The sequence below is a fragment of the Mus pahari genome, chromosome 8, assembly GCF_900095145.1.
Source record: "Mus pahari chromosome 8, PAHARI_EIJ_v1.1, whole genome shotgun sequence".
Lineage (NCBI taxonomy): Eukaryota > Metazoa > Chordata > Mammalia > Rodentia > Muridae > Mus > Mus pahari.
In genome coordinates, this window is record NC_034597.1 from 50,697,397 (window position 1) to 50,713,621 (window position 16,225).

Here is a 16,225-nt window from a genome sequence, read left to right on the forward strand (position 1 = left end):
AATCGTTGACTGGTATGCATTGTGCTCTAGCACTGCACACATGCTTGTGCACACACACACACACACACACACACACACACACACACCTACATATCCTCTCCTCAATAACTTTACTCTCTGGAACAAATAATCTTATTGTTAAGTTTAATTTTGACTGATACTGAATCACTTCATCTAACTTTCCTATTCAGTTCATCACATTCACATACAGCAAGCACACAATTTTAAGTGTCTAAGTAAGCAAACCATCACTCAGGGAAGGTCAGAAGTTCTTTTTCTTGGAACATGGGCTGTACCTGGTGTTGAGCCTCATATACATGAAATTATAAAGTATGGAATCTTTTGTGTCTGCCTTTCCTTCTACCACTTTTGTGTCTTTTAATTGTGATGGGGTATTTCATTGTAGAATTCTTGCCTAATTATCTATACTACTGTTGATGGACATATGGGATATTGTCCATTTTATACTTTCAAGGACATCTGAAACTGCCTCTTGGAGAATGTGACACTCGGTTCCCTCAGATGGGGCTTCAGGGGCTAGATTGTCATACTTAGCCAGCCATTTTGATACTTGGGTCCTTTGGGAAGCAACAGTTACAATTTGGCCAGTAGATAAAGGCAAGGGTTGTGAGTGTGTGTGTGTGTGTGTGTGTGTGAGCACGTGCACGTGCACTAGTGTGGTTTTGTCTGGGTCTGGAGATGGAACCCAGAGCCTCACCCATATTCACCAAGTGTTCTATTACTCAGCCACATTCTGGCCCAGGCAGAAAGGCTTTTAACCACAGAAAATAATGTATGAAGCACTTTTGGAAAGTTGGGGAGAATTCAAAAGTAATTTCTCTGCAAATAACTTAGAACAGTTCAAATCAAAACACATTAAGAAGATTCAGAATAGATGGGAAGAATATCAGTGTCGTTCAATTCCGTGAGTGATTCTATAACAAACCTTACAGAAACTGTTGAGAAACAAGCCATTTAGACTTGCTCTGGAGCAGGCGGTGCTCTGAGTTCAGCTGAGTTCCCTTTAAACAACTACCAATCAGGAATCTCAAGTCCAGAGCACTTCATTGCAGCTGATGGAGGTTAGAGGTCAGTCTTCAAGATTTAAACAATTTTGCTTATGCGTGTGACACACTGTTAATAAGTGAATACCCAAGAGTTGTCCTGACTGGGTTTTGGTGCAGGCAGCTTTGTAAGGGAAGGGTTTTAACCTTCTTTGGTGGGCTAGAGAGATGGCTCAGAGGTTAAGAGCACTGGCTGCTCTTCCAGAGGTCCTGAGTTTGATTCCCAGCCATGTGATGGCTCACAACCATCTGTAATGAGATCTGGTGCCTTCTTCTGGCCTGTAGGCATGCATGCAGGCAGAACACTGTATACATAAATAACTTCCTGACTGTGATGGTTGGCTTTTACAGTCAACCCGACAGGCCCTAGAATCACCTGGGAAGAGTCTTGATGAGGGATTGTCTACGTTGGGTTGGACTGTGAACATGTCTGTGAGGCATTGTCTTAATTAAGTCCACTGATGGAGGAACCAGTCCACTATGGGTGGGACCATTCCCTAGGTCCTAGACAGTGTGGAGAAGAAATCATAGTGAGTACAAACAAGCAAGTCTGCATTTCTTTCTTTCTTCCTTTTCCTGACTGTGGATGTGATATGATTAGCTATTTGAAGCTCTTGCATTGCCTTCCACACAATGATGGAATAACAATAACCTGGAATTATAACTGAAACAAACACTGTTCTCCCTGAAGTTGCTTTTGTTGGGATAGTTTATCACAGCAACAGAAATGAAACCAGGACACTGACTGAGCATCTCTTATTAGAAACATCTGCAACTGAGTGCCCCAGTGCGAATTGTCCTCATGGTATCATATCAGGTTTTAAAAGTTTTGGATTTGTATGCCAGGACCATAGATGAGTGTTAGGAGGCTTGTCTAGAATGTGAGAGGCTCTGCATTTGACTCATAGCACTGCAAACAAAAGGGAAATAAGGGCAGGCAGCATACAGGAGGATCTCTAGGTTTTCAGAATAGATTATGGACCATGCACCTGAGAAATAACAACGATGCCAGGCTAGGGTGCCACTCACGGCAGGGCACCTGCCTAGAATGTCCAGGATTTAATCCCTACACTGGAAGAAGGAAAGAATCAAATACCCATGCCATGAGTTGATGCTGTTCCTAATAGAATTTGAAAAGCTCCCTCCTAGTTTGCAGGGATATGGAGATGAACCCTGGAGTGGACATTGCAGGGTATTGATCTAGACACAGTTCTTTCCTTTGGCTGACACATCAAAATCTGGTGGTCTTCTGGAACCTTTTCTCAAGAAGGAGGCATGGTTATGTGGTTACAGTAACTGCTAATGGGTGTGAAAGGGGGATTCCAAAATAAATCATGGTCCAGTCTTCTGCTTTAACCAAACATTTATTTGAAATGGGTTTGTGCAGACATACACCAGTTAACAGGATTGTTCAAAGCTACTGATCAATAAAACCAATGTACAAGAAGACATCCTTGGCGTGATTCCCTTCCAGGAGGGAGACTGACTTCATAACACCATACTGTTGTCACGTAAACAACCAGAGATTAACAGCACTGAAAATCACTACACTCCCAGAGAGAGGGAACAAAAACCTTCATGTATCACGGAAGCACTCACTTGTCTACTGGGAGCCAGTTTAGGGAGGACCAGCCATCTCTCCCCTGTGTGGCTAGATTAAAATCCTTCCTTGGTAGACAGCATTGGAGCAGTCTCAGAACAGATGTAACAGGGGGTGGGGGGGTGGGTATGGAGTGTGTGTGTGTGTGTCTGTGTGTGTGTGTATACTCGGCTTTGCTGATGTCAGAGACACATCCTCATTGTGGGTCAGTGACAGGTAGGATGCGGCTCTCTCCCCTGTGGCTGACTCTTGCTGTGCAAGCTGTATTGCTCTGGAAAGGGAGGCCCAGATGGAGGAGTCCTGGCGCTGCTCTGCTCTTGGCCATTCCTGGCAAGAAGGGAGAGGGAGCAGGAGGCTCAGGCCTTACATAGAGTTTATGACTGGAAACCAGACAAGTCTTTACCAGCACGGGGATCTTTGTAATTGCCATGGGATAATTGTCCGTAGTTATGGGATATGCTGTGGGGATCTTGCTGGAAGGAGAGAAACCCCACGACCAGGCAGCTTGCTTTCTTTAAACTGGTGTTTGCTGTTTGCCCTGTAAGCACATACCAAGCTACCTCTAGGAACACAGCTAGACCCAGTCCAACCTCATGGCCTCCCAGTCCAGCTTTTCTCCTTCTGACTTCACAGAGGAAATCAGAAAATCTTACCTGTACAAAGCTTTTATTTGTTTTATTTTATAGGATCTGGCTTGTGGCCCAGGCTGGCCTGCCTCAGCATCCCAGAGTGTTGGGATCACAGGCATGTCCCACCAGGGAGGGCTCCCGGGTCTGGATAAACCCTCTTGACCCCCCCTCTTTCCAGGGCAGGATTGTTTGGGTAGTGATGCTATTTCAACTTTCTTCTTCCTATTTCTGCCATAAATCACAGCCACCTGACACTTTGTTCCCGATTTCTCAAACAAACAGGTCTCCTTCCTTTCTTGAGCCAGGTCAGAAGAAAGGCCTAGGGGCTAATCCTGTGAGCTGTTTTTCTTGGTCTGCTGCCTGGGGGAGGGAGCAGAGGAGATATCTCAGAGGCAGGGAGAGCAGGAGCTTGTCGTCTGAAAAGGAGCCAGCCCCGGTGGAAAAAGAATCGCTCCTTTGTCTCCTCTGCCTGGGGACTGTTTGAGGTGTTCCGAAGGAAGGCGAGGCTGGGCAGAGGATGGGCTGGTCTCTCCCCTGTTTGTTCCTCTGCAGCTTCCGACCACTTAGATTTATGTTGCTTCCACTCCTTCCTTTTCCCACCCAAGAAAATCACTCATCCTAGGTGACCCGGTGTGTGTGTGTGGGGGGGAGGCGCTTAATAAAAACAGAAAACAAAACAAAACCAGGACGCACATAGTCTGAGACTACGCACATAGTCTGAGACTAGGTATTCGGTGAAGCTCATGGAAAGGGAAGCAATAGACATGGGTACCGAGAAAAAAAAAAAAAAAAAAAGCAGGAATGAAGGATACCATACACTGAGTTGAGTACTGGTCTTTCTCTTCTAGGGACACTTAATAGTCCACTGTGGGAATCCTGGCCTGTACCACTGCTACCTGTGGAAAACCCTTCATGGTTACCTTCTATCAAGTCTAGTCTTCTATTAAGTCCCCTCCTGTATGGATATAGATAACAGTCTTGAAGCCAATATAGAATTACCAACACAGCCAACTGATGCACACTTTCTTATTTTGAGGGGCCTTTATTTTAAAATTATAAAAATAATATTTAACTTTCCCATTGTTACATTTGTTAATTTAAGCATATGCATGCAGAGAGTATGATGGGGCGGCCACGTCTGTTCTGTTTGTTCTTTAAGATAGAGTCTTCCTATGAGGTCCAGGCTGGCCTAGAACTCCCAGTGTAGCTCAGGCTGATCTCTAACCCTGGCTACTCAGCCTCCTGGGGGCTGGGATCACAGGTGTGCACCATCACACCAGACCTTTTGAGTCAGATCTGATAAACCTATTTCTTTGCTAAGTTATCACTTTAGGTGTGTTTGGCCAGTTCCCCTGTTCAGGTTTTAAAGACCCCAGGAGATGAAGGTGACATTTCGAAAGCTGAAATCACTCCTTGAATTACTTTGGGACAATGACCCTGGGCAGTAATTCAAACCCTGGCTGAACTGTGCAGCCCTTTCACCTGTTCCATTCAAAGACCGTCTCATTTGACGACAGTGTGGCAGACCCTCTACGTTCGGCTTAAGGCATAATCTCAGGACAAGACTAGCTGATGAAAAGAATCTTCCTTATGACTCAAAAGGAAAGCTCATTATTGTAACAAGTGAGAGATTACGGGTGGCTTTATTTAAAAAAAAAATCGATCTGAAAGCCTACATAGCCATTTACATGTTCAGACTCATGATACCTAATTTCACTTAAAAACAACACAAAACAAAACAAAACAAGACAGAAACCATTCACTGATTGGGAACATAAGTAGCTCAATGGTGAACACTAGCCTCGCATTCACAGGGCCCTGAGTTCCAGCAAAACAAACACACAATAAAACATTTTTCAGGAGGCAAAGAGCATCAGATGTTCATGGGCAGCTTCAGCACACAGTGAGTTCAAAGCCAGTCTGGACTACGTAAGAACTTGTCTCAAGACCACAACCAAACCATCCATTGTTTCTTGCTTAGTCGTCATTGATTTTCTCTGTGCACACCTGAAGGCTTGTCAAAGAAAAGAAAATGCTCAGCTGGGCTCTGCTGAAGCCCAGGGTCATTGTCTGGTGCATTTCTTTATAAATGTTGAAGAAGCCTTGTTCCCTTCACCAGAGCACAGTCATCTACTTTGCTCTTTGTCTTTGTGTGTTTGCATGAGTGTTGGGAGATGGGAAAAATAATACTGATCTAGAAATCTGGACTGTTCCGCATGGAGACAGAGCAGACACATCAGCTCTGCTTCCAGGAGCATCACACAGAGGACCCCACCCTGGTAGGTGTGCTAACCCAGGCTGCCCTGTAGACATAGGGAGGGTATTGTCTCCACAGATAGCGGGATAGTGTGTGCTATCCACACTGCTGCCTTCCCTGTAGGTGCTGGGAGCGTAGCAGAATCCAGAACTAAGTTGAAAATACACTGGCTGGACTGTTTACAGTTTCAAGAACGGGATCTAGCCAGACGTAAGAGCCTTCTGTGAGCCAACTTAGCTCAGCCCGGAGGCAGCCCTGGAAGTGCTGACCGAATCTGACCCTGCCAGCGCAAGGGTCACAAACTATTTGACAGGAGTGACATGTTCCATATGACATTTCCACTGAGTTGACAGTGTGTGCAACTGAGTCCCGGTCCATTCTATTCCCCAGGGAGGGGTTGTGTGTGAGACACTCTGACCTCAATTTAAAGACAGGACAAATGACACAGCTCCCCTGTGGGCCCTGCATAAATAGTATACATCACACACCATGACAGCTGCCTTGCCTAGAAACCCAATTTAGTCATTTGGGTAGGAGAAAGCTTAATCAGGAGAGAGAGAGAGAAAAAAAAAAGAAAACCGTGGCTCCCAGAAATGTTTCCCCTGCCTGTGTACCTCATTATTGCGGAGGCTGTTTAGTCTACTCCTCAAAAGAAGAAAATATGCCCCGGGAAAATGCACACTGTAAAGTCAAAAGACAAGAAAACAAAACAAAATCTGCAAACAGACACTTGCATTCGCTAATCTGATTTAGGGCCTTCGAGATAGGGCTAGGTGTCCGACAGAAAGCTGAATTTTAACTCAACCTCTCAAAACCCGTTAAGCTCCCAAAATGAAAATGAGTAGGGAGTGGGGCCTTCGAGAGGGCTCTCTCTTCCCCTCCTGACATGGCAGCCTTAGCAAAAAAAGAAGATTAAGAAGGGGAGACCATGTCCCAAACAGGCTTTATGGTTGAAGATGGGGCGAGGGAGCACTGGTCTCCGAACCTGTCAGCTAGGCTGATTTAACAGATGATCTGGCACAGTGACAGTGACATGCATGTGCATAGGGCATCTCTGATAGCCTGTTCCATCCCCCCCCCCCCCCCCCCCCACTGCTCCGTGGGCTGCTGAGGAACGAAATATCAGCTGGAGTTGTCCGCCCAAATCCTCACCCTATATTGTTTTCCTAGGGAACCCGCCCTATGACATGACAGAAGACCCCATTAAAGAATTTTTAGAGGATGAGACATCAGTGCTGTATGCTTGCCAAGTGACCCCAACAATGCAGACAGGTTGGAAGGTTTGGCTATGGAGAGTTAGAGGATCCTAGTGCTCCCATCAGTGCCCCGAGGATCAGCGAGGACCCTCTAGGTAATGGGTTTTGAGTGGAAGTTACTGACGGAGCACTGGGTAAAGACAGGATGATCTTTGGGCAAGACAGAAATCGAGACTTTCACAAAACAGATACAGACAGGAGGGCCTGTCCTGATGCAGACAGCTTTGAGGACTACCCTCCTTGAAGACTTTAGAGGTTAGCTTTGGAGAATCGTTACAGTTCCGAGCACTATCAGGATGGCTTTCAGATGGGTGTGTTGAGATGTGGATCAGTATGGATGGCTTCCGGATGGGTGTGCTGAGATCTGGACCAGTATGGGTGCCAGAAGAGCTATGACAACAGAGACAGCAGGCACTACAAGTGTACAACTCCAGGACAGGCAGAAGAGCACTTGGGAGTGGGTACCGTAGGGATGACGACTACAGAGGAGGTGAGGACCACTATGAAGACAGTTATGACAGAGGCGGGTGATTGGTCATGGAACACCAGAAGTGACTGCTCACAGCGTGATTATAGGTGGGATAATGGAATCCTCTCTCTCTCTCTCTCTCTCTCTCTCTCTCTCTCACACACACACACACACACACACATATTCAGAGGGAATGCAAAGCCTTAGAGTACTCCTAAGTAAGATGACTCCTCTGCTCGCACCTCCCGGTCCAGTCGAGCGGCTTCTTTCTATCTTTGGAGGGGCAAAGCCTGTTGACACAGCTGCTGGAGAGACAGAAGTAGAAGAGTTGGCGAAGAGGGAGCGGGCGACGTTGCCGCATCCGCTGGACGAGCCAGAACTACCAGAACTAGATGGCGATCCCAGCAGAGACACCTAAGCTGGCTGGGTGAACTCGGGGGGGGGGGGGGGAAAGAACCGTTGAAGAAAGGAAGTGAGTCATCACAGACAGGGGCCTCAGCCTCATGGGGCAGATCACGAAGAAGAGTGAGACGTCTCTTGAAAATGAAGCACTTCATAACGAAGCCTGTCTCTCTCCAACCTCTAAACCTGAGAAACCCGATCAGCCTCTAAGAGGAGAGTGTGTGGGTGTGTGGGTGTGTGTGGGGGTGTAAGCAATGCTCTGCCCCCTTCGAAATCTCAGAGCTCACAGGGCAGCAGTGTGACCCTACAAGTGATGGGAAGTAGCCCTGCTCAACCCTCTGAGGAAGGAGAAGGGAGGAAGGAAACAAACTAGATGGAGTGAGTGTCCCTAAAAGAACATCTCTTGCTGTGGTCCAGGAGATGGAGGGAATAAGTACCACGGAAGGAGTTAGATAGGAAAGACAGCAAACAGGATCAAGACTCCAGATCTGCATCTGAGCCAAGCAATCCAAGGAGAACTCAAGCAAGCAAGCAAGTACATTGCTGTCTCCGTGGACGGCAAAGATGAGAAGGTGGGAGGCAGCCATATTATGTAGACCCCCACATCCCGTGTTCTCTCCTAGTCTCTCTACTCTCGAACATTCTAAAGCAAATCAAACTACTCTTGTGCGTCCTGATTTTGTCCCGTCTAACCACCGTCCTTTCTAAACTTTCGAATATATCCACATTCTTTCAAAGCCTGTCCCTTTGGCTATCTCATGTTCTCAATGACACAGTTAGCCTCCCCAAAGTAGTCTGTAAGTCACACACCTGTCCTCAAAGGCATTTAATTTTGGCCGCCACAGCTGTGGCCTTTGGAATCTCTGCTTTTTTCAAGCAAACCAGCTCTCTTGCATAAAATTCAAATGATGGACTTGTGTGGTGCATAGGGGTGCATAAATGAGGAGAGGTGAGTTGGAGGCCTTCTGCCTTGTTTGGGGTGTTTTAAGTTTCCTCCCCTGGAACCCCATGCCGCTGGTGCATGGGTTTATAATGTGACTTACGCTGTGTGGCTTTCTACTTAGGAGGGTTGGTTTCTTAACTTCCCTTGAGAATAAATAATAATGCAAAGAAGTATTGAGCAGGGTCCTGAATGCTCCTGTAATTCAGGACCCTGACCTGTCTGCTATGATATGCACCTTTGTAGGGGTCAGCTCCAGAGACAGGGGGTCAGCAAGTACCCTGTTGCAGGAAATCAGGGTACCTGCAGATAAATAATACCTTGGTCTTGGTGTGCAAGCGTCGGTATTGTGTGCTGCAGCCGTGGGCACAGCGAAGCGCTTATCCAGTGGACTTGACTGGACAGTAGCTAGGATGTAGGCATTTAGAGAGATACCCACAGTTACATGAGTTTTGTTTTGTTTTGTTTTGTTTTTTTACAAACCATTGGTTGGAGACACTTTCCCTTGTCAAAAGAAAGCTGCTGGATTCCCATCTCCTACTTGGCTCTCTGTTAAATAAAAGCAGAGATGGCTTATGCCCTGCTCCTGAATACATGTAAAATCTGTGCAAAAATATTTTTCTATGAAAATGATTTGTAATCTGTAGACATTATTTGGGAGATGTCTTGAGATGTAAATCCCATCATTGGTTGAGGTTTTTTTTTTTTCTTTCTCCCAAATAACTCCAGTCTTTAAAGTTGAAAAAAAAAAAAGAAAAGAAAAAAGAAACAAAGAAAAAAAAAAAAAAAAGAGAGAGACAGGAAGGAAGAGAGGGAGAAGGGGGAGGGGAGGGAGAGGGGGAGGGACGATGCGGAGAGGAGGGGCAGTTGTAGAGAATCTAGGACACATTCAGTTGCCTTTCTTTTCCTCTCCACAGTCCTGCCCCAGCCTCTCTTGGATGCAATTCAGATGTCCACCATGGCTGGCTCGCTGATTTGAGGCACACTTCCTGCTGTTTCTCCCGTGTGGTATAATCTGTCAGGATTCCAGCTTTGGGGGGGGGGGGCACACTAGATTTTCTTACTTGCCTCAGGGAGCAAAGAGAGGTCACTTCCAAGATTCTGGTTAATTGTACCACCCCTTTCCCCTTTCAAGCCATCTCAGCAGCCTGGTCACTCCCCAAGTGAGAATCAGTTTTCTTAATGCAAATCATGTCCAAGGTTTTTTTCAGTAGCTGTTTATCCCCGATGTTGCAAACGTAAGGGGTCGGGAAGCAAAGCATGGCCGCCTTTCCTATCCTTGATGCAGCGCCTTGTGCTGCTCAGCCATCCGAATGCTGCTTTGCTTCTAAGCTCACACAGCATCCTGGTCGTAGGGTACCACATTACCCAGTCACAGGTACCCAGGGTATTCACCTTAAGCCATCCAAAAACCTAGGGTTTTGGAGTTTGGGAGCCAAGGTAAAGGGAGGAAAGGGAGGTGCCAGGCCTGTGATTTCTGAGGGTCCCCCATTCTCACATGCAGGCCTGGGGCCGCTGGGTTCTGTTCCAACTCAGCGTGGGGACCTGCAGTGGCTACAGGTGGAAATGGGCACTCCTGTCCTTGTTTTAGAGCCTTAGACACTGTTCAGAGAGGGCCTTGGGTCTGAAACTTGTTGGATACAGAAAGGAGATCATATCCGGGAGGTGGAGGGATTGCTGAGAGTTTGAGGGTAGCCTGGACTACAAAGTGTGTTTGAGGTTAGAATGGCATACAGTGTAAGACTATGCTTCAAGAAAATCAACCAACTCAAAAATACTCTGTGGGATGAGGTCTGGTTTCCGCTACAGTGTACATGGGCTGATCACAACAACTGTCTGTCAAGAGTAGGGCCTGAAAACTTCCATGGAGACCTGGTGAAAATGTCCTCTGTGTCTGCCTCCTGGGTCTCGTGTCCTTTGTCACCGTCCAGGAGATCTGGGGTCTTCTTCCTTGCCACTCTCTGCCCTGTGTCCTGTGCCACCCTCCTTGGCTCGCCCTGATTCTAGAATCTCAGGGTGGACAGCTTTGTTCTTTCAGTGCACAGACACCATGATAAACTCACTTCCAAACTGTGGAAAGTCTAAAATGTGCTCTGAGCATCCAGGAAGCAGATGTCGGTTCCTAGAAGCCACCAGAAAATGGAAATGGTGTGTAGAGCCTACCACCCTCACCCACAGGATCCCACTGGGAAAGGACAGTTAAGTAAGGCTTAGTATGGAACAGCCACCTCCCTTCAGTTAGGGAGATATAGGGCAGCAGCTGGGTCGAGCAGGGTTGGGTGGGGCAAGAGGAAAGATTTCCGACATCCATATCTGAATGCATAGAGGAACAAAGACACACAGAACATGGATGGGTGGCTATCAGCTGTGAGGCATGGCACCAGGGCCAGCTGTGCAGATTCAAGGACAACAGCACAGAGGAGCAGTAGTTAAGACTGAAGGCCTGCCTGCACCTGAAATAGGTGCACAAGGCACGGGACACTGGCCTGTTGCCTGCCTGAGGCTGTGGCTGAAAGAGCCAAGGAAACATTCTCAGGTTCATCCCTCGACCATTAAGTTGTTCTGATTTCACTGCAATCAAGAAGTTTATGCCAACTTCAGACAAACAAAACAGGAGTTAGAGTGAGCGAGCAATCTGCAGAAAGCGAGGCTTGCATGATCGGTGCATGCACCAAACAGGAAGTACGTTTACCCTGTTCCAATTACACAGGACTGGTCTCTTGTAACATAATGCCCCTCTCCTCTCTCCCAGAACCACTGGTATTGATGTTTAAGCATTGGTGAAACATAGTTTTTAATTTCACACCTCACAAAGCCCAGCTGAATGCTTCATAACGACGTAAACAGAAGTTGGGCCAAGCGATGCAGACAAGCTGGGAGAATGGCTTCCCCTGACGCCTATGCCCAGGGACTACACAAGGACAGAGAGCTGCTAACAAACTGGTTGGCTAAGGCCACAGAAAAGTGTTCTCTGGTGTCTGGCTGCTGGAGCCAGTCTTTGCTGACAAAACTGTTAACACTGTGTGCAACAAACCGAAACTCTTTCCTTGGAGCCATCAAGAAACTTTGCGTCTTATTTCTTCCTTGTCTTCTCTTTGGTGGTGTCATAAGCACGGACTATTTCCTCCTGTGTAACAGCTCCATGCTCTTCTTGAGAAAAGGCATACCCATCTATGGAAACACACAGGAAGAAGCGTTAGCGGGAAAAGGAGGGAACATTCTAGACTAAGGACAAATTGCTTTCCTGGAAGACCCCACTGAACTGTGTGGTCATGGAACTTTCTTAGCTTTGGATACAGAGACCTGAGATGAAGAGGTCTACAAAAGCAAAGGGGACCATGACAGAGAGGGATGGGGCAGGGAGCTGACCAAACTGGAATGGGAATGGTTCAGAAGAGAGGGCTTTCTGCATCTGTGGCAAAACACCATGGACTAGATGAAGTACGAACTGGAAGTTTTGTTTATAATACTGGAGGCCGGGAGTCCGATCTCAAAAGGCAGTACCTGAGGATGACTTCTTTACTGCAACATAACATGGAGGGACAGCTCACCACCACTGGGTGACATTAATCCATTGGCTGGAATAGAGCTCATGTGACTCTGTCACCCTTAAAGCTTCCCTCTCAATTCCATCACCATAGCGACTCCATGCCCACATGTGTAAGGGAGGACATTGAAACCACAGCAGTATGCCTTCTAATTCTTGGGGCTAATGTGGAAAACGTAAACACGGGCTAGTGGGCTGTGAGCCCCCTATCCTACCACTGCTCAGAGGAAATGTCCTGATCTGCTTAACGCTTTTTATGAGGCCCTAAACATGTCAGGAAAAACATCCCTACTAGAGAAGCCAGCCAAGCACACAGCTTACAACGAGTCCAGTTTATGAATTGGACTGGTTCTGGCTGCTAAGTCAATGAAGCGGTGCCATGACCTAAACATGGCCGAGCCGCACAGGGTTCTAACGAAACCAGTACCACCACAGTTCTACACACCGAAGGAAAATGGCTCAAGGACTCCGCCCATTGACGCAGGACACTATGATCCCACTTCACAAGGCCCAGAGGCTTTTTCCACTTGCCCAAGGTCACAGATTGAGTGAGTGGTGGAACTGGGAAGCAAAGCTGGGCAGTGTGACCTGCTCTCTTATGACAATTCCTGCTGTGGCAGAGAGAGACAAGTCCCATTGCCCAGTTAGATGTCTTGGCTGGAAGACAGCACAGTCAAACCTGAGGGCTGTAAAGGCACCCTGTCTTGCAATCCGTGCTTTATCAATGGAGCCGTCTGATCATTGGGACCAAATCTCTAAACATTTTTCTTTGTTGCAGTGTGGGGGATAGAACCCAGGGCCTCCTGCATCCTAAGTGACTGCTCTAGGCCATAATGTCCCTCCCTCGATTCCTGGCATAGTCTCTAGAAGGGGAAAAGAAAATCAGAAAACATGGGCAGCCGTCAATTTGTTAATTGGATTGTTAGTTTTTTCAGATGTTTGACAGAGAGTAAAGTCTGCAGGATGTGAAGACAAAGTCACAAGAAGGACAAAGAAGTCACAAAGAAGTCACAAGAAGGACAGGTTGGCAGAAGGCTATGGGGGAAGATTCCATGTTATTGTCCATTTATGTGACAAGACTGCAGAATCCATGTCCCCAGGCTGGCTTCCTGCCCTTCAGAGAGTGCCTTCCAGCTACTGCCCAGAAAGTCTAAAGGCTTGGGTGGGCACCAGTGAGTCCTGTGCAGAGCGGGCTGGGGGTTCCCTTGGACACTGGGTCCGTGTAGAAGGGAGAAGATTGCAGAGCAGGCAGTCCCAGGAGGGAGGATGGAAGTCGGAGGAACAGAGCAGGGAAGGCAGGAAGGTCACACCAGTGTGACAGATGACAGACACGCCTGCCTGCCTGCTGCCCATTCCCAAAAAACAGGAAGCCTGGCCATGCGGGAAGCAGCTCCCCACGCAGCATTAGCCCCCAGAGCCAGGCAAAAGCCAGCAGTGGGCTGGGGAGAGGGCTCAGTCTGTGCTTGGTGTACAAGTTGGGGAAATGACTTTGATCCCTGGAACCCCCCTAAAGGTGGAAGGAGAGACTGACTCCACAAAGATGTCCTCTGACCTACTACACATATACCTGGTACCCCTTCCCCCAAAAGTGGGGTGGGTCCTTGAGTAGACACAGAAGTCAGCCTGGATGGGAAGTTCCACTGAAGCCACACCCTGCCCATAGGCCCTGGGGACAGGGGCTTTCTTATGGTTCTGTCCAAACAGGCAGGTGGCCTTGCTTCACACATCCTGCTTCTGCAGGGTAAGGAGCAAAGGCTGTATCTCCCCTCCATTTCCAAAGATCTTCCAGAAATGGGCCAAGGCCTGCCGGAGCTCTCTGGGGACAGGAGGAGCTGTTCCCCCCTCTGCCTCCTCCGTTCAGGTCCCTGCCCTGCCACACAAACATTCTTACTATAGTCCTTGGAACAGTTCAAAACAAGATCTGGTAAAAGAAAACCAGCATGCCTTTTGGTAGCAAGGCTGCCTACCACCGTTGAAGTTGACAACGTTCATTCTCTAGTCTTCTAACAAGGAAAGTTTTGTGTGTCCTTGAGGGTCATCAGTCCCAGCAGCAGCCCCTAGATGGGATGTACTGCTGGAATGATGTCTCTGGTTTGCACTGTGGCTGTGGCTGCTGTGACCCATGAGCAAAGACCCTTCAATGTGAAGGAAGTCATTGTGATCAAGGGCAGGCCTCCCAGAGAGATTCTAGAAATGTTTTTGAGGCAAGAGGGGAGAAGACCAGTGGGGTCTCTCTGAGAAGGTGGCCTTGTCGGTTAGCTGGGCATCTATCTTGGGTGGTGACCAGATGGATGGAGTACCAGGGGCACAAAAAGGAACTTCTTGTCCTTGCTTGGCCATTACTAGGCCAAGCAAGTAACATCGGATTCATGAAGCTCTCTGGGTTTGGGCTTGCTTCTATGTAAGGTACATGGCCTGGGACAAGGCATGCCCTATAGCTTCAGCCCTTCCTGAGGGCTGCAGGGTGCATCTGTGGATGATCATACTAAGGCTACAGCCATGCCCTGGCCTGATTCACGCTAATTCACTCTGCATGGGGGCGGGGCACTGCATAAAAGTCATAAAGGAGCCTGTCTCAATTGTCAGTCCAATTTGAAAAACTGCTAATCCTTTTAGGCCTTCGGGGTGTGTGTGTGTGTGTGTGTGTGTGTGTGTGTGTGTGTGTGTGTGTGTGTGTGTGTGTGTGTGTGTGTGTGTGTGTGTGTGTGTGTGTGAGAGAGAGAGAGAGAGAGAGAGAGAGAGAGAGAGTTATGAATGAAAGTTATAGCTGAATGTTAACACATTAAAATAAACATTATTAGGGTTATCAAGACACAGTAACTGAATAATAAAGACTAGTCAGGGTGTCCTTTTGGACATCATCTAACTAACTCTGGAAGAGTCTTCCTCCATGGGGCACCGTGGGCTGGCAAGGGGTTGCCTCAGTAACTCTGGGTGAGAGTTTCTAGGCTTCCCACAGAGAGGTAGGTGCATGATCGAATGCCCCTCTGGAGGCAGAAGGACGGTGGGTTCAAAGCCAGATGGGACAACAGTTGAGAGCCTGTCTCAGGATGGAAAGTAAAAGCAGGGTTGGGACTCTAGATGAGCAGCAGGGAACTTGCCTGCCACAAACTTCTGCTTCACCCTCAAGTGAAGCAAAATGAAAGGAAGGAGGGAGGAGGACGCGCTGATAGATTTATCCTGGGAAGGGGTAAGGGTTTCCCTGGCATAAAATTTCTCCTCTTAGAAATGAGGCCTGGTGGGAGTTAGGCTGTCAGTGAAAAGATGGACGACGGGAGTGGAGTGGGGGTGGGGTGCCACTCGTGGACCCCACCGGGCAGTTCCCAAGCCTGACCAGGAAGCAGATTTCTTTCTAGGTTATTTTGGGGGACACCCCTATGTGGAGTCAGGGGAAGCTCCAGCTCTTTGCACTTTCCACTTCAGGTCATCTGCAGGAAGTCCTGATGGGGAGATGGGGACCAGGAGGAAGCATTCCCTGACCCTCTTGTGAGCCTTCCTGGTTCCTGCTTCTAGACTGAGTGCTGTGAGGTTTATATCTCAGTTGTTTTGTCTTGGTGAGGTGGGGCATCTGGTAAAGCAGATGAAGTTAAGTCATCCCCCCCCCCCGACCCACTCACAATTTCAGAATAAAGTTCTTACATTCTCTTCCTTTGAACCTGAGATCTAATCATAGCTTTAACAAGGAGAATTTTGGAGAGGATGGAAACCATTGGGCTGATGAGGAAGTTTAGAGTGTGCAGTCGACACCGATCTCAGTTATCACTACTGCGCACTGGCAGGTCATGTGAACTGTATTTGTCTATTTTGTGTTACTAAAAAAAAACATTCAAAGGTGAGAACCTTATAAAGCAGGAAGATTTATTTTGAGTCACAGATTTGGAAGCTAAAGATTGAGGGACCATATCTAGTGGATTTGCTGGCAGGGTCCCAATGTAGCACAAGGCATCACATGACAAGAGACAGGGACGTGCATGTGGCTTCTGATCTCTCCTCTCTCTCTCTCTCTCTCTCTCTCTCTCTCTCTCTCTCCTCCTCTCCTTCCCTCCATCTCCCTCTCCCTC

The 16,225-nt window shown here is 47.8% G+C and overlaps 1 protein-coding gene and 1 pseudogene across 2 annotated transcripts in view; one reads left to right on the forward strand and one right to left on the reverse strand.

Annotated features, from left to right (window-relative positions):
- Positions 1 to 6,436: 6,436 nt before the first annotated feature.
- Positions 6,437 to 7,928, forward strand: LOC110325092 (annotated as a pseudogene).
- A 1,493-nt stretch (positions 7,929 to 9,421) lies between these two features.
- Atp8a2 (ATPase phospholipid transporting 8A2) overlaps positions 9,422 to 16,225 on the reverse strand; it is a 514,463-nt gene continuing 507,659 nt past the window's right edge. For both annotated transcript variants that reach the window (XM_029541754.1, XM_021203245.2), the window contains exon 37: positions 9,422 to 11,788. In XM_029541754.1, coding sequence (XP_029397614.1) covers positions 11,691 to 11,788 — 98 coding nt within the window. In that variant the 3' untranslated portion in view covers positions 9,422 to 11,690. The remainder of the gene's footprint in view (positions 11,789 to 16,225) is intronic.